The sequence below is a fragment of the Oryctolagus cuniculus genome, chromosome 13, assembly GCF_964237555.1.
Source record: "Oryctolagus cuniculus chromosome 13, mOryCun1.1, whole genome shotgun sequence".
In the NCBI taxonomy this organism is placed as follows: Eukaryota; Metazoa; Chordata; class Mammalia; order Lagomorpha; family Leporidae; genus Oryctolagus; species Oryctolagus cuniculus.
In genome coordinates, this window is record NC_091444.1 from 49850885 (window position 1) to 49876802 (window position 25918).

At 47.8% G+C, this 25918-nt stretch overlaps 1 protein-coding gene across 2 annotated transcripts in view; it reads left to right on the forward strand.

Moving 5' to 3' along the window:
- GALNT2 (polypeptide N-acetylgalactosaminyltransferase 2) overlaps window positions 1-25918 on the forward strand; it is a 195039-nt gene that overhangs the window by 107268 nt on the left and 61853 nt on the right. For both annotated transcript variants that reach the window (XM_002717390.5, XM_051820693.2), the window contains exons 2-3: window positions 1253-1346; window positions 23602-23755. In XM_002717390.5, coding sequence (XP_002717436.2) covers window positions 1253-1346; window positions 23602-23755 — 248 coding nt within the window. The remainder of the gene's footprint in view (window positions 1-1252; window positions 1347-23601; window positions 23756-25918) is intronic.

Here is a 25918-nt window from a genome sequence, read left to right on the forward strand (position 1 = left end):
TAAATCTTCAATTTGCAACTCTGTTTTGTTGTCAGCCCTATTTGAGTAAGCCCATTCCCCGTCCTGTGGTAGTCAGTGGAACTAACCAAGCATTAACAACTTTTTTTTTAAAAAGATTGATTTATTGATTTGAAAGGCAAAGTTACAGAGAGGGAGAAGCTGGGGGTGGGGGGCAGGGCAGAAGTCTTCTATCTGCTCGTTCACTCCCGAGATGGCCAGCACAGCCAGAGCTGCGCCAATCTGGAGTCAGGAACCAGGAGCTTCTTCCAGGTCTCCCACATGGGTTCAGGGGTACAAGCACTGGGCCATCTTCTAATACTTTCTCAGGCCATAGCAGAGAGCTGGATCGGAAATGGAGCAGCCAGGACTCGAACTAGTGCCTATATGGGATCCTGGCACTGCAGGCAGTAGCTTTACCCACCATGCCATAGCGCTGGCCCCAATTTACAACTTCTTTTTTTTTTTTTTTTTTAAGATTTTTATTTATTTATTTGAGAGGTAGAGTTACAGTGAGAGGGAGAGACAGAAAGGTCTTTCTTCCATTGATTCACTCCCCAGATGGCTGCAACAGCCGGAGTTGTGCCGATCTGAAGCCAGGAGCCAGGTGCTTCTTCCTGGTCTCCCATGCGGGTGCAGGGGCCCAAGGACTTGGACCATCTTCCACTGCTTTCCCAGGCCATAGCAGAGAGCTGGATTGGAAGAGGGGCAGCCGGGACTAGAACCCGCACCCATATGGGATGCCTGCACCGCAGGCAGAGGATTAACCTAGTGCGCCATGGCACTGGCCCCAATTTACAGCTTCTGAGGGGAGCTTAGAAGGGACCATCTGGAGAATCTGGTGCTTGGGTGACCATGTACCCGCTGAGGTGTCCAGAGCTCTGCCTTCGCTTTAATGGCTTAACTCCTAGTCAGTCATTTAGTCTGCTTTCTCCGTCTCACTTCCTTACCCTGAAAGCACTGGGAGTTTTTGGAGCCCAGTGTTCACTTCCTATCAAAGTGCAGAACTGATATAAAATGAAGAGGAGAATGCAGACACTTCCTGAGAGACTGTTATTCCCACACTCTTTCCCCTCTTTCATCGTGACACTCTGCCAAGTTCTCAGGTAGGAGTGGGGTGCTTAAGAACTCTTTCTCGTTCACCATTTCTTCCCCAGGGCCACCTGGCATTGGCAGATTCAGTATGTATTGACTTGGTGAATGAAGGTGTGCTTAAAGAAGCAATCAACTCATTTGGTGTCTCTGTTCCCCCTAGGAGGACTGGAATGAGATTGACCCCATTAAAAAGAAAGACCTTCATCACAGCGATGGAGAAGAGAAAGCACAGAGCATGGAGACCCTCCCTCCAGGTACTGCCGGGGCCCCGGGCCAGGGGGTCACCTTGCTTCACTGCATAGTCTTGAGTGAACTGAAGGTAGTGCCTGGGACAAGAGGCCTGTGGGATACGGAATGGATCTCCTAAGCCAGCTGGAGACTTTGCCCTGGAGTGCTAATTGACTGGCTTCCGTCAGGCCCATCAGTGGATGGTAAAATTGAAAGTCAAGCAGAAGCTGAGGGCTCATTTAAAGAGAAAATAGCAAAAGATAGAAAATACAAGAGTTGGTGAAGTTTTTAATAAACTTTTTTTTTTATAGTAGTTTGGGTTTGAAAGCAAAACTGAGGGGGAGATGCAGAGAGTTCCCGTACATCCCCTGCCCCTACACATGTATAACCTTCCCTGCGATCTCTGTCTTGTACCGGAATGGTACATCCGTTAGAATCCATTAGCTATATTGACAGATTGTCATCACCCAGAGCCCGGAGTTTATATGAGGGTTCATTCTACTGTGGATTTCAACAAACGCATAGTGACACGTATCCATCAGTATAGTGTCATTCAGAACATTACTACTGCCCAGGAGACTGGCTGTGCTTCCCCTGTTTGTCCCGCCCTCCTCCTTAACCCCTGCAACCACTCCGGGCTTTCACTGTCTCCTTTGTTCTGCCTTCGTTAGAATGTCACGGAGATGGAGTCATGCAGTGTACAGTCTTCACATCAACGCCTTTCAACTAGTAACAGTCATTTGAGGTTCCTCTGTGTCTTTTTCATGGCTTGAAAAATCACTTTCTGTCTAGTGTTGAATTGTATGCCATTGTCTGGGTATACCATGTTCACCTACTGAAGGATAGCTTGGTTGTTTCCCAGTTTGGGGCAGTGATGAGTAAAGCTACCCTGAGTATCTGTGTGCAGGCTTTTGTGTGGACATAGCTTTCAATTCATTTCCCTAAGTAACAAGGAACACGACTGCTGGTACGGATCATGGGAGAGCGTTTTGGAAGAGATTATCAGACACCTCCAGAGTGGCTGTGCCATCTTGCTTTGCCAGCAGCAGTGAACTGAGAGCTCCTGTTGCAAAGCCTCTCCAGCACTGGTATTTTCTGGATGTTGACCGTTCCACTAGGTGTACAGGGGGTTTCACTGTTATTATATTTTGCAATTTCCTAATGACATGGCAGGGAATATCTTTTCATATCCTTATTTGTCATCTTTGTATCTCCTTTGGTGAGATGTTCATGTCTTTTGTTCTTTTTAAAATTAGGCTATTTTCTTACTGTTGCATTTTTAAGTGCTCCTTGGATATTTAGGATAACAGTCCTATATCAAGCCAGACTATTGCAAACATTTCCTCCCTGTCTGTGGCTTCTCTTTTCATTATGTTGATAGTGTCTTTCCCAGAGCAGAAGTTTTTTTATTTATTGAAGTCTAGCTCCTAAGTTCTTTGCTTGTGGATCATGCCTTTGGTATTTGTCTTTAAATAGTCATTGCTGGACCTAAGGTCACCTAGATTTTCCTCCTGTGTTTTCTCTAGGAGGTTTGTAGTTTTGTGTTTTACAGTTAGGTCTGTGATCCATTTTTGAGTTCATTTTTGTGGTGGATGTAGGGTCTGTATTGAGATTCTCCCCCCCAACATATGATGTCCTGTTGTTACAGCACAGCTTGTTGAAAGTGTTGTTGAAAATACTGTCTTCTCTCCATTGTGTTGCCTTTGCTCTTTTGCCAAGGTTGGTTGACCATATTTATGTGGGTCCATTTCTGGGTTGTCTGTTCTGTTCAGTTCATCTTTCTGTCTCTTTTGCCAATATCACGCTATCTTGGTACTACAACTTTATAATCAGCCATGAAGTCAGGGAGTATCGATCCTCTGGTTTTTCCTTCTCCTTTAAGATATTGTTGGCTCTTCAGAATCTTTCACTGCTTCATAGAGAGTTTAGAATTTGTTTGTTGATAGCCATCAAGTAACTTGCTGGGATTTCCAAGGGGATTGCATTGGCTCTGTAGATCAAGCTGGGAAGGACTAATATCATGGCCCTCTTGAGTCTTCTACATGTCCATGAACGTGGAACAGCTCTCTGTTTAGTTCTTCCTTGATACCATTCATCAGAATTTTGTAGTTTTTTTTTTTTTTTTTAAAGCAGCCAGGAGCTACTTCCAGTTCTCCCATGTTGGTGCAGGGGCCCGAGGACTTGGGCCACCTTCCGCTGCTTTCCCAAACACATTAGCAGGGAGCTGGATCAGAAGCGGTGCACCCAGGACACAAACCGACATCCATATGGGATGCCAGCTTCAGAGGCAGTGGTTTACTCTGCTGTGCCACAGTGCCGGCCCCATGAATTTTGTATATTTCATCTTATAAATCTCCACATATTTGTTTAGATTTGTACATACTTATTTCAACTTTGTACTTTGTTCATTCCTGGTGCGTAGTAAAGTGATTGACTTTTTTTTTTTTTTTAAAAAGATGTATTTGTTTTATTTGAGAGGCAGAGTTACAGACAAAGACAGAGAGAGGGCGAGACAGAGAGAAAGGTTTTCCATCCACTGGTTCATTCTCCAGATGTCCGCCACAGCCAGAGCTGAGCCAATTGGAAGCCAGGAGCCCAGAGCTCTTCTGGGCTGCCCGTGTGGTTGTAGGGGCCCAAGCACTTGGACATCTTCCACTGCTTTCCCAGGCCATTAAGAAAGAGCTGGATTGGAAGTGGAGCAACTGGGACATGAATCGGTGCCCATATGGGATGCAGGCAGAGTCCTAACTTACTATGCCACAGCGCAAGCCGCAAATATGTATTAACACATTTACCTTTGTGTATTAATGTTACATTAACCTTTGTGTATTAACCTTGTATATTACAATCTTGCTATAATTGCTCATTAGTCCCAGAAGTTTTTTGGTTGATTCTCTCATATATTTTATGGAAACAGTAATGTCATCTTTGAACAAAGTTTTATTCCTTCCTTCCTAATCTGTATAACTCTTATTTATTTATTGTTTTGGCTTTGTACTTAGCTAGGACTTCCAGTATAGTGTTGCAAACAGGGGCTATCTTTGCCTTATTTCTGATTTTAGCAGGAAAGTTTTGAATTTCTCACTATTAAATATGATATTAGTGGTAGGTTTTTTGGTGGATTGTTCTTTATCAAATTGACATTTTCCCATTGTATTCTTAGTTTGTTCTGAGTTTCAATCTTGAGTGGGTATTGAATTTTGTCAAATGCTTTTTCTGTATTTGTTGACATGATTATGTTTCCTCAGCCTGTTGATGTGATGGATTAAAGTAATTTGTTTTCATTTGTTGAACTGCATAAGTAGTATAAATTCCACTTGGTCATGGTATCTAATTTTTAGTATATTGTTAGATTTGACTTGCTAATATTTTGTCAAGGATTTTTGCATGTGTTCATGAGAGATGTTGGTCTATATTTTTCTGTTTTTTTTTTTTTTTTTTTTTCTGGTATTGTCTTTGTCTTTTGGCATTAGGGTAATACTGCTCCCACAGAATAAGTTAGGAAGCATTCCCTCTGCTTCTGTCATCTGGGGGAGACTGTAAAGAATTGGTGTAATTTCTTACTTAAATGTTTAGTAGAGTATACCAGTGAGCACATCTGGGCCAGTCCTTTCTCTTTGGGAAGCTTCTTCATTATTGGTTCAATTTCATTAATAGATGTGGGTCTGTTCAGGTTGTTTGTTCTTGTGTGTGTTTTGACATGTTATTTTTCAAGGATTTCAGCTAGCTTACTGAATTTGTGGGTATGGGGTTATTCATACTCGTCCTCTGTGACCTTTTTAATGTCCATGAGATCTGTGGGTGCCCCTTCCTTCATGTCTCATATTAACTACTTGAGACTTCTCTGTTTTTCACTTAGTCTGGCTAGAGAAATCCCAATTTTATTTATCTTTTCAAAAAGCCAACTTCTGTTTTTGTTGATTCTTTGTGTTAGTTTCCTTTTTCATCATCACTAATTTTTGTTATTTCTTTTCTTCTACTTTACTTTAGAATTAATTTTCTATTTTTCTAATTGCTTATGGTAGTGGCTTAGATCGTTGATTTTAGCTCTTTCTTGTTTTCTACTACATACAATCAATTTTTTAATTTTCCCCTTGCAAGTACTTTCGTCAAATCCCACAAATATCAATAAGTTGAATTTTCTTTTCCATATTCAAAATGTTTTTTGAGTTTCCCTGGGCATTTCTTCTTCACTTAATGTGTTACTTAGAAATATTTTATCTCTAATCTCCAGTGTTTTGGGAGTTCTTAGTTAGGTTTCTGTTTTTGCCTCCTTGATCTGAAACCATACAACTTATGATTACTGTTCCTTTAAATTTGTTGAGGTGTGTTTTGCAGCCCAGAGTGTGATCACTCTTGGGGAACACTGCAGGTAAACTTGAGAAGAATGTATATTCTGTTGTTGGATAAAGCAGGCCTTAGAAGTCGATTATATTCAGTTGGTTGGTGCCACTGTTGAGTTTAGCTCTGTCTTGCTGACTCTGCCTGCTGGTTCTATTTCTAATAGAGAGGTGTTGAAGTCTCTGACTAGAACAGTGGATTCATCTGTTTCTCCTTGCAGTTGCGTCAGGCTGTGCCTCACGTATTTTGACATTCTGTTGTTGGGCATGTGCACATTGAGAATTATATCTTAGACCCATTTGTTAGGGAGTGTTCCTTTTTTATCCCTAAAAACTTCCCTTACTCTGAAATTTGCTGTGTCAGAGATTTATATAGCCATTTCTACTTTTATTTCGATTGGTGTTAACAAGTTGAATCTTCTATTCCTTGACTTTTAATCTATATTTACACTGGGCGTCTTGTAGGAAATATATGTTGGGTGTTGTTTGTTGAGCCACTCTTTCAATCTTCAACTTTTAATGGATGTATTTAGATCATCGATGCTACAGTGCGTGTTGGTAGTCTTAGTTTCTACCGTATTTGTTATTGTTTCCTATTCATTGATTGATTTATATGCCTGTTTTGGTCTTCCTTGCTTTTTGCACCTTTTGTGATTTCAGGTGAGCCTTTTATATTATCCTGATTTTATTCTCTTTAAGCTTTTTTTTTTTTTTTGAACTATTTTTACTGGTTTCTCTAGAGTTTATAATATACATTTACAATGAATTCAAAGTCACTTTCAAATAACACTCTGTGGCATCTCAGGTAGCACATGTAGCATAACAACAAAGCAGTATGAATTCCTACCTCCAGTCCCCATGTCATTGCTTTCATTCATTTCACTTAACAAATAAGCATACCCAAGCACCTGTATATAAATGACATATAAGAATGTACCATGGAATACCTTATTGTTACTTTGGATACACTGTGACCTCTTATGTCCGCTAAGAATAAGAAAAATGTTTTGTATTTTGCCTTCACTTACTTCTTCACCAGTGCTCATCTTTTAGTTACGTAGACGTGAATCTTTTGACCAGGATCATTTTTCTTCTCTCTTCTGGCAACCAATTCTCATAGTTTTTGTTTGTCTGAGAAAGCCTATTTTACCTTCATTTCAAAGACAAGTTTTGTAGGTTACAGAATTCTAGCTGCTTTGTGTGTCTTTCTCTTAAAACTTTAAACATTTCCCACCACGTTCTCCTTGCTTGCCTGGTTTCTTTGGAGAACTTTGATATCATTCTCATCTTTGCTTCTCTATCTGTAAGGTATTTCTCCCTCTGGCTGCTTTCAAAGTGTTTCTTTTCCTTTGAGATTCTCAGTTTGTATATAATATACCTACTATACTTTTTTTTCTGGTATGGGTTCTTGTTTTGTTTTGTTTTCCCTTAACTCACCTGATATCCTCTGTGCTGTACACATCTGTGGTTTGTTGTCTGACGTGAATTTGGGGGAATTTCTGAGTCGTCATTGTTGTGTATGTTCCTCTTGTTCCCTTTCTCTCCTTTCCTTCTTCTTCTTCTTCTTCTTCTTTTTTTTTTTTTTTTTTTTTTTTGACAGGCAGAGTTAGACAGTGAAAGAGAGAGAGAGACAGAGAGAAGGTCTTCCCTCCGTTGGTTCACCCCCGAAATGGCTGCTACAGCCGGTGCTGCGCCGATCCAAAGCCAGGAGCCAGGTGCTTCCTCCTGGTCTCCTATTCGGGTACAGGGCCCAAGCACCTGGGCCATCCTTCACTGCCTTCCCGGGCCACAAGAAAGAGCTGGACTTGAAGAGGAGCAATTGGGACTAGAACCCAATGCCCATATGGGATGCCGGCGCCACAGGCGGAGGATTAACCAAGTGAGCCACGGCGCCGGCCCCTCTCTCCTTCCCTTCTAATATGCCCAGGACATGTCTTAACACTTTTGTGCTTGCCCCACAGTTCTTGAATATTCTGTTCCAATTCTTTTTCTGTCTTTTTTCCCTTTGGGAGATTTCTGTTGATATGAACTCGAGTCCAGAGTCTTCTCAGTCCTGTCTAGTGTCCTAAGGGGCTCCTCCAAGGTACAGTATTTTCCATTTCTAGTAATTCTCTTCGATTCCTTTGCAAGGCTTCCATGTGTCTGCTTACATCATCCATCTGTTCTTACATTTGGTCTACTGTATCCATTAGAGCCCTCAGCATCCTAACCTACCTGTCTTAAGTCTTCTGTCTGATCATTCCAGCCTTGAATTCCTGGTTCTGATAATTGTTTCCTTCTTCAAGCTGTGCCTTTGCCTTTTAGTATGTGTTGCAACTGTTTTATTTCTGAAAGCCAGACAGGGTGTGATGAGTGGAAGAAACTGTTGCCATAAGCCCTTGGCGATGCTTTGTGGTGGACAGCTGTTGGGGAAGAGGACATGTTCTGCAGTCCCGTGATCAGGTCTCAGTCTGTTGGTGAGCCCGTGTCCCTGGGCTGTGACCTTCCCATAAGTGCCTCTCAGCGTTCCCCTTCCTGCCCCCATGGGTGAGACAAGAGGGTGATTGGGCCTTGTTGAGATCCTGGTAGGGATGACTGTGGTCAGGCAGTTGCTCCTGAAGCTGGGCTTTGGTCTTTTCCCTCGCTCCCTGATGGAGCTTCCAGATGTCAGACCACAGAGGAGGGGATGGGGACCCTGCCATTCTCAGTCTCTCAGCTGTGTCCCTTCCCGCTGAGCCTCACAGGTTAGGTTTTCCTACCTCAGGGCTGGTTCTGTGGAGGTTCCTGCTCCTGCAAGTTATGATTCTCTGTATTTGCCTGCCTGTGTCTAATTCGGGGGGCACTGGTTTACCCTGTGGTCTCAGTTCTCTAATGAATCTTAGAAGAATTGTTAGTTTTGCATTTGGTTTGGCCTTTTACTTGTTGGTGTGGAGTGATGGCTTCCAGTCTGCTTCTGTGCCATCCTGGACGCCAGAAGACTGTTCACGAAGTTTCCTCTGTTGGTGAGAAGCTGTGAGCTGACGTTCCCTGCTGCATCACAGCAGCCAGTACTGGACCCCCACACACATCGTGCCAGCGCACCAGACACCAGGCGTGTCACCGCGTGACGGCTACAGTGGTGGCAAGGAAAGGCGACCTTGGTTACATCTCAAGTGAAGGAAGAGTTTCCACGCTGACAAGGCAGGGAGCAAACCAAGATTTACTTAAGTCAGAAACTGCCTCCCACAGCAGCCAGGAGGGGCTCCCCGAGAGGCAGACCCAGGAAACTGTGACGGTCAAGTCTTTTTTAAAAAAGCACAATTTTGGGAGAAAAAAACAAAAAACAAAAAACAAAAAAACAGAACAGCAGCTAACCATCAGTCAGAGTGTGGGGACAAAACCCATCAAAGGGCCGGGTTTATAGTCCTCTTATCTTGTCCAGCTTGCTCAGGGTAAGACAAAACACCATCAGAGAGGTGTGATTGGTAACTTCTCCTTTCTATTCTCATGATAAACCAAAACTCAGAAAGGTAAAATTGTTACAGGTAAAACAGTGGTGGAGAGAATATAATTACCTCGGTTCTTTGTCTCACATGGAAGAATTTCCAAGAGGACAAACAGAGAGATTTAAAAGCAAGATTTATTAGAGTCAGAGACCTCCAGCCAGAGCAACATGGAGGGGAGTTTCCAAGAGAGGAAAAATCCCAAAGAGGCCAGCGGTACTGGGGTTTTCAAGCACAAATTTGGTGGAGCATAAAAACTTATCAGCTTGATATTCAGTTACAAGATGGGGACAAAACCTGATTTTAAACCTTTATCAGAGCCATCAGAAGGATGGGATGCCTAATTTACTTTATAATAAACTGGGAGCTCAGTGGGAATCACCACTCCCTTGCTAGTCTCCTGATAGGATCGGAAGCTTTCAAGGAGTGGGCAGGCAGGCACTTCTGACCTTGGTAAAGATAACTTTTAGGGGTGACATTTTCCACCCTCAATTTCCACTGACTGCCTATCAACCCACCTGACTCCTCACAGAGTCGCTACCTCCTAGCTATTCTTGTGATAAAACTGGAAACCCAGGAGTGGGATTCGGCATTTTCATCTTGCTAAAGGTCACTTTTGGGGAGAAGCAAGCACTTTGTACCCTCTTAAAGAGACTTCTCCTTTTCCTCATTCCAGCCGGGACTGACCTGACTGCCTATGAGTCCATCTGCCTCCTCACAACTTTCTCCTTCAGGGGCTCTGATAGAGTGTGTGCGCGCATGCGTGTGTGCGCGCGCGTGCGTGTGTGCGCACTAGATGTGTGTACTGGAGCTGCCACCGCCTCCTTCCTAACTCCTGGGTGAATCTGGAAGCCCTGAGCCAAGGTTCTTTCATATGTAAAACAGTGATTACCCACGCAGTGGAGAACATCCGAATAGAATAGCTAGCTAGCAGATATTTCTTTATTATAATAATAGGAAGCTGAGATATGCTTCTACTGTGTGGGCTGAGAGACTTCCTGTGAGTTATTTTCTATTAAAAAACAACCCAAGTGTTTTCATGGGTTTTCAGACATATGGAGGGAGGTAGGAAGAAACCTTTTTCAGAGTCTGTAACCATGAAGAGTCATCCTCTGTTTCACGTATGCAGTGACCTTGGTTTTCATATTCCCAACTCTTGTGAACAGTTGATTTTCTTACTTTCAAAGATGTAGGAATATATTGATTCACCTCTTTTTGTGAACTGTTATTAATTTTTGAATACAGTATGTCCTTCTATGTTTGCCCTTTTTTTTCTAAATTGAAACCTTTTTCTTACAAAACCAGCACAACCTGACTTTTAACTTAGAAATTATTTAGTGATTAAAAAGCATATTTCTCCAAGCATGATGGATATAGCTAGAATTTTATAGCTTGCAAATAAGCACTGGTATGGCAGTTCCTGGGGTATAAGTGGGTTGTTCAGGAAGCTGAGTGGCTTCCTATGTTCTCTGTGTTGGAAATCCAGTGTTTGTGGACAGATGGGTTGGAGGACATGGCGCTAAGCCGAATATTTTTATGACCACAAAATCTGTTGACAGAAGTGGGAGTAATATCTAAGAGAGTAGTGCTGTTTAAGGGCAACGCTTTTCAACTTTCTGGCCACAAACCCCATGAGCAAAAGTATTTTTAGATTCCCCCCAGTGCATATATTAAAATATTCATGTATAAATGATACATATATTACCTTGTGAATCTGTTGAAACATTCTAGATCATGTTTAAGATCATTTATTCTAAACAACCAGGAAAACTCTTGAACATGTCTATTTGACTGCTAAGCCCCAGAGATTGCCCTGTGTGATCTCACTTTGGAGACCATCGGAGCTGCCGTGGCTGAACAAGCCCAGGTTATTTTCACTCATTTATTGCCCTGGTGTACTCCACTTCTGGGTAGAATTTGGAATGTGGGGATGAGGCACACCACACCAGAGTGGCAGTCCCAGTCAGGAGTCGAGGATTGTGGACCCAGACACTGGCCTGGGAACTGGGGATCAGGGCTTGGAGACAAAGATGATGAGCTGCGAGCACTGGCCTCAGCCCCACCGCCGGTTCTTTGGCTTTGGAAAGGTCAGTGTGTATTGGGGTTTCACTTTCCTTTTCTGCAAAATGGCACTTTCTAGCTCCAAGACTCCTTGGTCCTGTAGACTCTGAGTCTTTCTATTTCCTGGAATCTTTATCCCCAGATCAGAAGCACTGATTTTATTATCCTTTAGGTGCTGTAAAGGTGCACCTTTAATGCCTCCCACCCCTGTTCCACATTTCATGCCTGTGGTGGCAGGGCTTTTGCCCTTCAACACTGGAACACTCGCTTCTACTTCGGCATCCTGCTTTCCAGTTGGTGCTGAATTGTTTCCCATACTGGTTTTCAAAGTCTCATCTTCAAATAGAGCGTCTGTGCTTTGTGTTTTTGCAAATCCACCTGATGGTGGTGAATCTCAGCTCCTCCCACCCAGTGTAGTGTCGAAGAAGTTCTTTGGATTGAAAACACGTTTCTCCCATAATTGCCCCTCTTCCTCTGCATCCACACTTCTTATCTCCTCTGCATCTTTGCCAGTCAAAGATGTCCTGGCAGGACAGTGGACGCTGCAGAAGGACCAGCCAGGTGGCTGAGGTCACCGAGGTTGGACGGTCGAGGTCTGTCTTGCAGGAGAGCTGTTGATGAGGCCCTTCTCGGGGGCCTGTCGTCCTTTGGTCAGCGTGGCCTCTTGGGACAGATTTCCTCTTTGCCGTGGTGAACCCTCCTGTCATTCCTGCCTTCATTAGATCCTCCTGTAAAGGGGCGAGGTTTAGGAAGGACATGGGTGGGGAGCCAGTGGAAAAGGAGCGTCCTTGTGAAGTTTGGATTCTCTCCGAGGTCCCTGCTGTCCTTGGCTGTGCTAGTCATCCTTCCTACCTCCCCCGCTTCCTCTTGCTGCGCCATTACCTCAGGCAGTTGATTTCTCAAACCAGAAATTGCTGATATTCACATAAAGATGAATGAAATGGGAATGGCAAATGTGTAATAGGGTGTGAATCGCGGAGGAGCCTAACAGAAACATTGTAGCTTTCCTGCTTCCCACCTGCCAGAGGAGAGCTGGAAGGTGCCTGTTGGTTTATTTAGCTTCACTGCTGCCAAGGGGAGAAGAGATCCCTGCCCCCTCTCTACTGTTAGTGGGTTGAATGGGTTTTATCTTTCTGCATTCTTTAAGTTGAAAAATATAGCATAAAAGTTACCATTTTAAGCATTTTTTAAAGACTTATTTATCATTTGAAAGGCAGAGTCACAGAGAGGCAGAAGCAGAGAGAGAGAGAGAGAGAGAGAGAGGTCCTCCATCCACCAGCTCACTCCCCAGATGGCTGCAATGGCCGGAGCTGTGCTGATCCAAAGCTGGAACTAGGAGCTTCTTCCAGGTCTCCCACATGGGTGCAGAGGCCCAAGGACTTGGGCCATCTTCTACTGTTTTCCCAGGCCACAGCAGAGAGCTGGATTGGAAGTAAAACAGCCAGGACTCGAACCGGTGCCCATGGGAGATGCTGGCACTGCAGGCGGCAGCCCTAGCCCCTATGCCACAGCGCTGGCCCCTTTAAGCATTTTTAAGTGTGCAAATCAGTGACATTTGTACATTCCCATCACCTCCATCTGCCTCCAGAAGTATCTCTTCTTTCAGACTGAAAGTCAATAGTCATTAAAGACGTACTCCCCACTCCTCTGCCTCCACCCTGGCTACCTCCCCTCCACTGGCTGTTTCTGTGGCTGTGACTGCTCTAGGTACCCCATATAAGTGGACTCGTATGTATTGGTCCCTTCAGTCTGGTTCACTCCACCTGGCATGTTGTCCTCCAGGTTCACCTGTGTGATCACATGTGTCAGAATTCCTTCCTGTGAGATGCACCATCTGGGGCAGAAGTGTGTGGCAGCTGAGGGGAGGCTGCCTCTGCATTGGGTCGCTGTGACCCAGGACTGGCACCCAGTGGTCTACACTGTATCATCAGAAGGGAAATAACCGGCTTTGAGTATAGGGAAGCAGGCTTTAAAAAGCAAGCAATGTATTTATTTTAGAAAACTTATGAAATTCAGATAAGCAAAAAATAAGACAGCTCTATTCTCACATATCATTTCTGCCATCCAGACATAGCCACTGTTGCTCTCCTGCCGTGTGTTCCTCCAGACTCGTTTTGGGCATGTCCCTGGGTGGGCACACTCCCCCCGGAGCTGAGATGAGGGAGTCTCCTTTGTATCTTTCTGGTTGCACTGACAATGGGCGCATGAGGCCCCGGGAGCCTCCACACAGTACCTGAGAGCCTGCTCCTGGGTCTTCTCACCTCTCTGCCCGTAGGTCCTGAGTTTTATCCCACATCCAGGGTTCAGTTTTTACATGAATTCCTACAAAAATGTCTGGGCTGTCCACGAGGTGACCAGTGTTCCGAATGATGGGGATTAGCTGAGAGATCCCTGCTCATCCTGCAGAGTCCCTCTCCAGCCCCCCAGTGGAGAAGGCCCTGCCCTGCCCTCCTTGCTGAGAGTGAGCTCTTGCCACAGGCCATCTCCTAGTGCCTGCCTACTTCAGTGTCGTCCCCGTGCCAAGGGCTGGGCTGTGCTGCCTGGTGATGCATCATGGATGCCTCTGCGTGTTTTTGATGGCAACTCCATGTCCATTACTCTCAGTTCATTGAATTCATCCTGCATTGTGGGATGTGTAGAATTATGGCCCAAGTGCTTGAGTCCCTGCCATCCACTTGAGAGGGCTGAATGCAGTCTGGCTCCTGGCTTCAGCCTGGCCCAACCCCAGTGGCTGTAGCCATTTGGAGAGCATCAGCAGATGGCAGGTAGGCAGATGTCTCTCCCTATCCACCACCCTCCCCAAACAGCTCCCTCCCCTGCCTTTCAAATAAATAAATAAATAAATCTTTTTTTTTTTTTTAAAAAAAAGGCTTCTAATGTCTCCCTCCCCCCATTTCAGTAAGTAACAAAGTAGCCAGAAGTTTGACAGAGCTATTAAAGCAGAATGATTAGCCTTATTAGTAGAATTATACCGTCCAAAGCAGTCAGGTGTCACGCAGGGCTCTCTGGGCTGTCACCCCACACCGGACGTGGTCTGCTCTGCGCACAGGGTCTCAGAGATTCTCGCACATCAGAGTCAGTCCAGCTGGTGACGACGCAGGCGTGAGGGGGCTGGAAGCAGTGTCGGACGCGAAAACACCTGCAGTAACTGTGGATGCTTTTCTGGAAGGGCTCAGGAGGGGACCTGAGATCGTGATGGCCAAATATTTGAGAGGCTGTCACACAAAGGAGCCTGAAGACTTCCGGGTTTTGGTCTTTTCACTTAAGACCCCAGAGAGTAGAAGTTAGAGGGAAGCAGTGTTTCTTTGGTTGGAGGAGGAAGCCTATGCCAGTGGTGCTGGCCCTCTAGGGAGCTGTCTCCCTTTGGAAACAGCAGGCCTCCCAGGACTGGAGACTCTGAGCTACAGCTGGACGTTAGAGGGCGTGAGGGAGAGATTCCCACACATCCCCTTTTCCTCTGACTCCTGCCACACATGACGTCATGTGTTCAGCAGAGAGAAGAGCCTGGGTGCCCAGACACTCCTTCACCCAGTGGCGGGCCTGGTTCTGGGGAAGCTGGGCCGGGGCTGGTTCCACACCTGAAAGGCCGCTGGATATGTGGGTGGGAGCAGCACATGCCTGGGGTTACTTTTTGGTGCTTCACTGAAGGTTTTTTTTTTTTAATGAATTATTTATTTGAAAGAATCACACACACACACACACACACACACACACACACACACAGATCTTCTATCTGCTGGTTCACTCTCCAAATGGCTGGAGCTGGGCCAGGACAAAGCCAGGAGTCATGAGCTTCTTCCAGATCTCCCTCATGGGTGCAGCAGCCCAAGCACTTAGGCCGTCTTCGGCTGCTTTCCTAGGCACATCAGTAGGGAGCTGGATTGGAAGTAGAGCAGCCAGGTCTCAAACCGATGCCATTATGGGATACCAGGGTCACAGGCAGTGGCCTTATGTGCTACTCCATGGCGCCAGCCCCTTGACTTCAGTTTTATCCACTTAAAAGTGTTTTGTCAGGCACAATGGAAGAAGCACATCTGTCACGGGAGAGTCCTGGGTTTGAATTGCATTCTGTCGTTTTGTAGCTGTGATACACGGATCCAAGTTTTAAGCTCTGAGCCTTAGTTTCCTAATATGAAAAATGGAAACTCATAGCATTATATTTCTCAGGGTTACCGTGTGGTATGGACGGGATCTCCCCGAAAGTGGTGGACCGGTAGGCACTGGTTAGTAGGGGCTGTCTCTCTCTCCTTCTGCCCCTTCGTGGGTCGACTTTGATTCTGGGGGGGCAGATTCACTTTGATGTCTTTACTAGTATTTGGGCTGAAACAGGAGATGAGTTGGGACCATGTACAGCAAGCTGGATTTATTCTAGTTAGGCACTGGCATGCAGAAGAAAATGAAGAGCTTTTACTTAAAATCTGTGGGAGAGATACCTGAGGAGTCGCGTATATGAAGAGTTAAGCCAGGTGTAGACCCCAGAAGGCATGTCAGCCTTTATTGTACCTTATCTTTGGAGACTGTTTCATGAATTTTTAAAGCTGTTTCGATAGCACCAATAACTTTAAATAAATGAAGAGTATTTTCCCTATTACCACTGGTATTTTCTCAGCTTTTCTTTTAAATCATTTTTCATCAGTTCTTTGAGTTTCTTGTGTTTTTTTTCCTTATTTTTATCCTTCATATTGAATTGTATAGAATTCCTTATTTCAGGAGCCAGTTCCTCACCTGTGAATAAAATTCCCTGTCTTACCAGGTATCCAGTAGCAAATAATAAAGCATAATTTACATGCCTTTGTCATCGAAATGGATCTGTTTGTTCGTAATCCTGGCCTTGCTGGTCTTTTCTTTCATATGTTGAGTTAGAGTCTTCTGGAGGTAGAATACTAGGAATGTTTTCCTTTTAAACACAGTAAAATTGCACTCAGTCTAAGATGAAGCACGAGGTTAAAGTAAGTCCGAGAGCCTGTCCTGTGGTTTTGGATGTGTGCTGTTTCCCTTCCTGGCTGCTGTCCCAGAAGAGGCCCTGTGTTTCACCTGGGGCAGCTTCACACAGTGTAAGCCGCCCTTCCTGGGCAGGGTTGGAATGAAGAGCTGCTGTCTGGCCAGGGTCACTGGGCAGAATCCCTGCCCCGTGCAGCTTGTACCTCGGAGGACACTCACCCTGCCCCACACACATGCAAGTGGCCGATGACACGTGTGTCCTCAGGAGCGTGTCCTGAGAGGTCCTCATCTGCCCAAGGACCCTAGCACCTGAGGGCTTTCTAACCTAGAGACCCCATCTGGGCGTGTGCCTCCTCACACCTAGGTTTCCACATGCTTTGTGGCGTTGATTCTTTGAAAGTTCTGTTTCATGGATTTATATATATTTTTTCAAATATGAAGTTTAGTAAAAAACAAAAATTTTAAGGGAAAAATGATGTTCAGAAATGTAATTAGAAGTTGTCTGAGGTGCCAGCATTGTGGCCCAGCAGGTTAAGCCACCACCTGCTACACTGGCACCCCATAGGGGCATAAGTTTGAGTCCCGGCTGCTCCACTTCCGATCCAGTTCCCTGCTAATGTGCCTGGGAAAGCAGTGGAAGATGGCCCAAGTGCTTGGGCCCCTGCACCCAGTTTGGAGGCCTGGATGGAGTTCCAGGCTCCTGGCTTTGGCCTGGCCCGGCTCTGGCAATTTCAGACATTTGAAAAGTGAACCAGTGAGTGGATGGTCTTTCTCTGTCTCTCTTGTTCTCTGTCTTACCCTTTCTTGTGTAACTCTGCCTTTCAAATAAATAAATAATATTTGTAAAAACTTTTGGTTGAACTTTAAAGCATCCAAAGGCAAGCAGCTCCCTGACTGTCAAATTGTCTTTTCCAGGAGTTCATTTAAGGATTGGTTAAGAGACTAGGGTGAACTCTGCCGTGGAAATACCGAGTTGTTAGCTAGAGGAGTGTGAGCACTTATCAGACCTTCAATAGCAGGTTTGTGGGGAGCCCTGTGTTAGGGGGCAGGAAGGCAGTTCCTGGGGAGAGGCTGCAGCTGGGGGCCCCACGGAGGGATCCTGGAGGAGTTACCCTGTTGAAAAGCATCCTGGCCTTCGAGGGCCGTACTTACCTATGAGTGTGCAGCTTCGGCTCTGTGTGCGTGGGTGGGACGCCGGGATTGTTTCCCCACCATGGCGCTGCAGCCAGCAGTTGAGCTGATCTCCCTGTCAGCCTGGGAGGCGAGGGGGCTGACGGGGATTGCCTCCCGGCACTGGTGCCAAGTATGTGCAGACAGATGGAGCGAGGTGTGGGAGTCGCCCGCCAGCCCTGGCAGCAGCCGGACATTTGTCGGTGCCAGAACAGCGCTGAGCGCTTCCACGTCACCTGCAGGGTTTGGGTTGCTCTTTCCGATCCTCCTGGGGTCCCTCAGACCCAGGACCTGGGTCGCACAGCGAAGCAGCGAGCTGGAGTTTGCCAGCTGCGCGCGTGGAGCGCTGTGGTGGCCCTAGGGGAGGGATGCAGCCAGCGGGAGGTCGGGTCTGTGATTCCAGCAGCTCGGTCCTCATTCACTTGGGGAGGGAAGACCGGAGCAGGATGGGGAATGGGAACGGCAGTGCCACACACAGGGCTGCCACATTATTTCCATAACCACATTTACCAAAGGAGCTGTTGCTGTGGCCTTTCTTGATGGGTAGCGTTCTCATTGTCTCCCAGTGGTACTTAACCATGTGTCTCGCTTGTCTGTGGTCTTTGGTGATGAAGCTAGTTTCTGCTTCCTTGCATAAAATTTTCCATCAGCGTAGTCACGCCCATTTTCACTAGATTTTCATATGTTCTTTATTTTCTAAAACTCTTTAATTCCCCCAAACTCTTTATAAAAGAATTTTAAGATGTGATAGATGCAAGGATATTTTACAAATGTCATTTAAACAGTTTTTAAAAATTTTTATTTGGGGCTGGCGTTGTGACGTAGTTGGTTAAGCCTCCGCCTGTGGTGCCAGCATCCTATGTGAGAACCGATTTGCGTCTCAGCTGCTCACTCCCAATCCAGCTCTCTGCCATGGCCTGGGAAAGCAGTGTAGAATAACCCAAGTGCTTGGGCCCTGTACCCACGTGGGACACCCAGGGGAAGCTCTTGGCTCCTGGCTTTGGATCCACCCAGCTCCAGCTGTTGTGACCATTTGGGGAGTGAATCAGCAGGTAGAACTTTCTCTCTCTGTCTGTAACTCTGGTTCTCAAATAAAAATAAATCTTAAATTTTTTTTATTTATTTACATATTATTTGAGAGAAACAGAGTTCTCGCATCTGCTGGTTCATTCCAGAAATTCCCACAACAAGCAGGGCTGGGTCCAGCCAAGGCCAGGAGCCTAGAACTCGAACTCGATCCTGGTGTCTCATGTGGATGGCAGGGACCCAGTAACATGAGCTATCAGCTGCTGCTTCAGGGTGCGCGTTCACACCTAGGTTGGAAGCAGAGGAGCAGGACTCAAGCCAGTCACTCTGATATGGACGCAGGTGTCCCAAGTGATGACCTAATTGCTACACCAAACACCCACCGCTAAATATAATTTTTTTCAAAAGTTTACACTGTCAGGCATTTTATCTGTTGTTTTGACTGTTTATCTCCAGCCCGTCTCACTTGCACTTCTTGAATACTTGGGGTGTGAACATCTGGCTTCCTTTCCCCTGTAAGGTCAGGCTGTGGCATATGTTTCCTCTTGCAAACCTTATTCTCTGTGCTTTTTCCTTCCTGTGTCCCCTAGGGTGGCTCCAACCCTAGCAATTCTGTGTAATACAGAAATAACCAATTTCTGTAATGGTTCTTTAGCCCAGTGTTTTTCAAATGATGGGTTGTGCTCCATTATTAGATTGTGAAGTCAATTTCATGCGCCGCACTCACATAAAAGAAGAATGTGCCTGTTCATCCCATATTGTGAAGGAGAGCATTGTACTGTGAGACTTCCATGTCTGGGCATGTGCACGTGTGTTTGAGTTGGGACATCTGGCTCCCGATATAAAATATGTGCCACAGCCAGGGAGACGGGAACGCCCCTGCTGTGGTCTAACATATTGCTAAGCTTTCAAAAAGGGAATATCATTTACAGTGAGACAGTCTCGTGCCTGGCGGAGATGGTCACAGGCAGGCCAGGGCCCACCAGAGTCCTCCTGAAGGGGGCGTCTGTGTGAAGGGAAGGGGTGATGGTGGGTGGGCTCGTGCCGTCTTTGGATGTTGAAGAAAGAAGACACTTCTGGGAGGTCTCAGAGAGCCTCTCCTAGTCTTGTACTCCTCATTCAGATCTCAGCTTCAATACTCCTTCCGTGGGAACGATGCTGTGGCTTAGTAGGTTAAGCCGCCGCCTACAGTGCCGGCATCTTGTATGCACGCCAATTCAAGTCCCGGCTACTCCTCTTCTGATCCAGCTCTCTGCTATGGCCTGGGAAAGCAGTAGAAGATGGCCCAAGTTCTTGGGCTCCTGCATCCGTGTAGGAGACCCAGAGGAAGCTCCTGGCTCCTGGCTTCAGATCAGCCCAGCTCCTGCCATTGCAGCCATTTATGGAATGAACCAGCAGATGGAAGACTTCTCTCTCTCTCTCTCTCTCTCTCACTCTGCTTTTCAAATAAATAAATAAATCTTTAATTAAAAAAACAGCAACAAAACTCCTTCCCATGGAGCCTTCCCTGGTCACACTGGTCTGGATAAGGTCTCTTTATTAGACGCTTCCACAGAGCACTTGGCTCGGGGATCAGTGATGCATTTGTTAGTACCCTTGTTCTGTCTCCGCCCACCTCCTAGAGCTCCCAGTGCTGGGCATCTGCCCTGGTTTTGCTTGATTGTGCCTCCAGGATCCAGCACAATGTCTAGTGCATAGTCAACATCTGGAATACATGGTTCTGACTTGCCCCATGGTTGCTAGGCATTAGGCTTCTTGCAGACCCCCTGCTGTAATCGTGTCTTTTCCCAGAAAGAGGGATGGGGGATCTTCTGGTACAGGAGGGCTGGAGCTCCGGGGGCTCCGCAGAGGCCTTGGCCACAGCCACTGCGCTCCTCACAGAGACTCAGGCACACCGACCAAAGTACTTGAACGTCACTGCCCATGGAATGCCGGGGTGAGAAGCAAGCAGGGTGCAGGCAGACTCACGTGAGCTGGTCCATCTCTCCAATGATGGTTTCTTCTCTAGCTTTGCCTGGGGCTCCACTGTGTTTCCTTTCTGTCGTTCAAAGTTCCCTAGAGCAGCGAACAATAAGATCAGGCTGCTAAATAAGTTAGAACCAATTCATTTGAATGCTGCTGTGGGTGCTGCTGGCGTAGATTTTGCCGAAGGCTTCAAAGGCTGTTTTGTGTTAGTCTAGGAGAGGATAAGCCCAGTATGGCGAGGAATGTGGGGCGCATGCTCTTTAACACAGGGTGGTGGTGGTGTTCTTCTCCTTGTCCCTGGAAATAGATGAGGATAAAGTCGGAAACATGCGGAGACAATGGAGGATCGGCAAGTGTTTGTCTTTGCATGGAAAGCATGTTTCCAGAAATTGTTTTGGAAGCATTTTATTTTGAGGTGAGAAAATGCTGACACCGTGGCTGGCTCCCCTGGCCAGGTATTTACTGGGGCCGATACATCCTTGCCGCGGCCAGCTCTGGGGTTTGGGAGCTGATTCCCTGTTCCATGTGCTGGACCTCCGTGACCCTGAGCATCATTTCCACAGCAACCAGCTGTGATGAGATGGGGGTTGTGACCTCGCAGGAGAATTGCAGCAAGAAGCAGATGAGCTTTCAGATAGGAAATTTACTCTCCAGCCTCGAGCAAACCACACGTAACCGAATCCGGGTTTCTTCATCTCTGAAGTGCAGAAAGCCGCACACCTCCTTTCGGTGGCGCACCAGCAGAGTCGGGCGGGACAGCATGCACTCACACAGGCACCCAGTGCTGTCGGCACACTCGTCCTGCTGATCTTAACGTGCAGCAGAAGAGAGCAGTGGGCCCTCACTCGCACCTGTTCTGCGTAGCCATGGGCAACCCTGCCTCACCCTGCTCTGGCTGGGCAGGCCTGTGCACACCTTGTTCCTCTGAGATATCTGTGTGTCTGCTCCCTCCACGGTTCAGGTCTCTGCGTGCGGTCATCCTGCCAGACCTCCCTCCCCATGGATAAAACCACAGCCCCAATGCCCCCTGCTCCCTGAAAAGTCTGTGTTTTTTTTTAATCACACTTAACAACCAGCTGAGATTTTATGAGCTTCACGCAGGCAGGGTTGTGTTTGCTTCAGGCTCCCCGTCCCCCGGAACCGGAATATGGTGGGCTGTGAAGTCTTCGTGAAACAAATCTCTCTCTCTCTCTCTTTTTTTTTTTTTTTTTGACAGGCAGAGTGGACAGTGAGAGAGACAGACAGAGAGAAAGGTCTTCCTTTGCCGTTGGTTCACCCTCCAATGGCTGCCGCGGCCGGCGCACCGCGCTGATCCGATGGCAGGAGCCAGGTGCTTCTCCTGGTCTCCCATGGGGTGCAGGGCCCAAGGACCTGGGCCATCCTCCACTGCATTCCCTGGCCACAGCAGAGAGCTGGCCTGGAAGAGGGGCAACCGGGACAGAATCCGGCGCCCCGACCGGGACTAGAACCGGTGTGCCGGCGCCGCAAGGCAGAGGATTAGCCTATTGAGCCGCGGCGCCGGCAACAAATCTCTTTTTTTCAAATGTTCTCCTTTCATTTTGTATGGAATGCGGTTTCAAAGACTGAACACTCGTCTGGGCTCGTGCAGGAAGCACGCAGCAAACGGCGGCTGACAGCAGACTGCCAGACCCTGTCTACCTCTGGGCCGTCTCTCCTTCCCCTTAGTGTTTGCCGTCTGAGCATCACACCCCTGCTCACTTCTCTGGTGCTGCTTTTCGTCCAAGCTAAGCCCACCCAGCAGTGCACTTTCACTCGGGTCGCCCACACTGTTCCCGCCCCAGGTCCCCGGTGCAACAGCTCCTCAGTGAGTCTGGGCCAGTGTGTCAGTGCTGGGCCTCCTTCTCCTCCTTCCTCCCAGGCAGGGAGCAGGTGAGACCTGCATGTGAGGTCATGGCCTTGCCTGCTTGGGGTGGAGGTCACCCCCTGGTGGGGTCAGGCATGGGCCCAGCTGCGAGGAGAATCCCCGAGGAGATCTCAAGGGAGGGTTTCAGATCCTATGGGGGTGGGGCTGGGGGTGGGGTGGGTGGAGGGACCTTCTCCCAAGGAAGCTTTGATGATGGAGTTTGCTGAAACAGACTGAGGACAGATTCATAGGAGAAAAGGCACACAAGTGGTTACGTGCACAGGAGTGGTACAGGGGTGAAGAGTGAGTACCCAGTGAGATCTGGAAGCTTGTAACCTGTCTGCAGGGGAGAGGGAATTGGGCTTGAAGGCACTTATAGAGGAAGACTTTTCGGTTTTTATAGGAGACAAATGGGCCCAAAGAACAGCAGCGTCCTGGACCCTGGGCGTGTGTCGACTCTCATCTCCTTTTCTGCTGGGCCCGTCGGTCTCCTCTGGCTGACGAGCTGTCTGGGGAGAGGACTTGAACAGTTAAATATCTCCTGTAGGGTCTGGCCTTTAGGTAGATGGGGGAGCCGCGGAGACAGCCCCTGGCCACACAGGCTGCTTTCCAAGCTCTTTCAGTGTGAAATAACGAATAAGCCAAGGGGCCTTCCTTGGTGTGATTGTCGTCCGAGCCCCAGCAGTGTAAATGTCTGTTTTCGTGTTGCCTGTTAGGATGCCTTGCGTTTCAGTTACGCGTCTTCCCTTCACCCTGCCGGAGACGCTCCTTGGCATTACCGTGATCCCTGGAGAAGTGCAACAAGCAGAGATCTACAGAAAACGTGCACGATGCCATGGTCTGACTCCGCTCACTGGGCAGACCCCTGAGCTCCAGGCTCCTAGCTTCCACTCGGCACACTGTCAGCATTGTTTTCCATTCTTGGACTTTTAGACCCAATGTTGCTGGCATGGGCCGTCTTCAGCCAGTTCGATGATTAAAATTATCATGGTGGGAAGGGTGATGGACAGTATTTCTTTTTCTTTTCCTTTTTTTTTTTTTTTTTTTTAAGATTTATTTATTTATTTGAAAGGCAGAGTTACAGAGAGGGAAAGAGAGGCATCTTCCATCCGCTGGTTCACTCCCCAAACGGTGGCAACGGCCAGGGCTGGGCCATGCCGAAGAAAGGAGCCAGGAGCTTCTTTTGGGTCTCCCATGTGGGTGCCGGGCCCCAGGCACTAGGGCCATTCTCTGCTGGTTTCCCAGGCACATTAGCAGGGAGCTGGATCAGAAGTGGAGCAGCTGGGACCCGAACCAGCGCCCATGTGGCATGCTGGCACTGTAGGTGGCGGCTTTACTTGCTACGCCACAGCACCGGCCCCAGACGGTATTTCTCGAGTGCACACTCACCACAGTCTCTGTGTGAGCCTCTGGTCTCCTTTTCCACCTCATCCCAAAACTCTTCTCTTTTCAGGGAAAGTCCGGTGGCCAGACTTTAACCAGGAAGCTTACGTTGGAGGGACGATGGTCCGTTCCGGGCAGGACCCTTATGCGCGAAACAAGTTCAACCAGGTGGAGAGTGACAAGCTGCGAATGGACAGGGCCATCCCTGACACCCGGCACGACCAGTGAGTACCTGGCCTGGTGCGGTGGCACCTTCGCCATGCCATAAAAGTGAGAGGACTCCTGTGGCGCGTGGCAGTGGGGTTTCCTCGATTGTGTTGTCGCTCAGGTGCCCCAAGGCTGTATGTGGGACGGGAGGCCCAGACATGGCAGTCAGAAAGAGGAAGTTGTGCTGGTCTCCTGTTCACTTACTATTTTTAAGATCCATTCACAAAAAGGCCACATTTTCCACTGTCCCCAACCTTGGAAGAAAGAAAATAAAAAGTCCTGCTTGTTGGGACGGCTTAAGTTGGCATGGTTCCAGAGACTAGAGGCAGGAAAGTAACCACCCAGGAGGGCAGATGTTAGATGGACCAGAAGCTCAGGACGCAGGAGGGACCAGGGACACGTCCCCACACCCTGTGTGAAGGGGCAGCATCTTGTCCACGTGCTTTTTATTATTACTGTGGTTCTTCAGGCGACTCGGATTTGAGGCTGGCAGGCACCCCAGAGACTGCCACGCTCCTGTGCAGAGGGCTCCCAGACCCTTTAGGCAGAGTCACCACTTACTAGGAGAGTGATACCCACACCCTCTTGGTCACCCTCCAACTCTAAGCCTTGCAGGCGAGAGTCTTAATCGGGAAGTTGCTCACATCGGAATTCTCAGTAGATAAATCTTAAATCCAGATTATTAAAAAAATAAGGAGCCACGTTTTGAGGGCAGCTGTTCTCCTGGCCGCTTGCTAGGTGCTCCCACCCTGCGAGTTACTCTCAGAGTCATTCCTTTACTTCATAGTGTGGATTTCACATCCACCACCCACCGGGCTCTGCACTTGCGTTCTGGGATCCTGTTCCAGCTGCTCGGGCAGGGAGACTGGCAGCAAGGGCAGGCAGCTGCCCGAGGTTGGGCCATCCGCCTGCCCTGTGTCAGTGCTGCTGGGACCCCCGGGAGAGGGGAAGGGTCAGCACAGCCCCCCAGCAGGGATGTCCAGGCAGGAGGTAAGTGCAAAAACCAAGCCCCGGCTCCCAGAGAGCCCACAAGGGACCAGGGCTGCATGTCTCAGGGATCCAGGAGGAAGGCAAGGGGGAAGAGACCCACACATACAGATGGAGGCAGCAAAGCTGCGTGTGCACACGCATCGGCGTCCTGCTTGCTGTGTAAGCCCTAGCGTGTGCTGAAAGAGGGTTTTTCTCCTCACTGCCACTTCCAGGGAACTTGATCCGCTGCCAGGGGCTCCCTTCCCTTACACCTGAGGGTTCTACTCAATGCTGTTCACTCAGAGCAGCTAGTGCTTCAGAAGCAGGTAGCTTCAGAGTTCTCTGGGAGAGAGTGTGCATGTGACTTAAGGAATGATACCCGTTAGCATACATACACATACGTGTAGCACACAGTGCTAGAAATCTCATCGTTTCTCCAAATGCACTCTGGGAGGTGATCTTTGCCTGCTGTTTCTTATCAAGCAGTAAGGGCCTTCCCACAAGCAGCTCCATTCGCTCTCAAATGCTGCGCTCCTGGCTTCCTGGCTGTAGTCACCTTCGTGAACTGTTAAATCCCATACCTAAAATAGCGGTTGCTCACCTGAAAGCCACAGGCCCCAGGGAGCCGGGCATGAGCTTTGGGGACCCCGTGCGAGTTCTGAACGGAAGCGGGGCGTGTGGTCTCAGGTGGCTACAGGTGTGCATTTCTGGGGGGAGGGTCTCTGGCTTTCCTTAGATGTTCCCAGTTACGTGTGTCCTCACTGCCCTCCTTCCCTCACCTGACCACCTCTACCACATGGCTGGGCCATGCTGAAGCCAGGGACCTGGACCTCCATCCAGGCCTCTCTCACATGGGTGACAAGGACCCAACTACCTGAGCGAACACCCCGTGCCTCCAAGGGCACGCAGGAAGCTGGAATTGGAAGGGGAGCTAGGATTTGAACCCAGATGCTCTGATCCAGGATATGAGTGTCACAAATGGCAGCCTCACCACTCTACCGAATGCTTGCCCCTCCCTGTTTGATGTAAGAGCTAGTTTTCCTCCTGCGATTTCACCTCTCCAGGCTTCTGCTGGGTTTCTCTTCTGCCGCCTCCACTACGAGTCCCATTCAAGTCTCCAAAACTATATATACATTTGTTCGGTGTTTTTTGAGATATGAGTTTATCCAAACAGATGTGTGAATATTCAGATCATGGTGGGATGTGTGTTA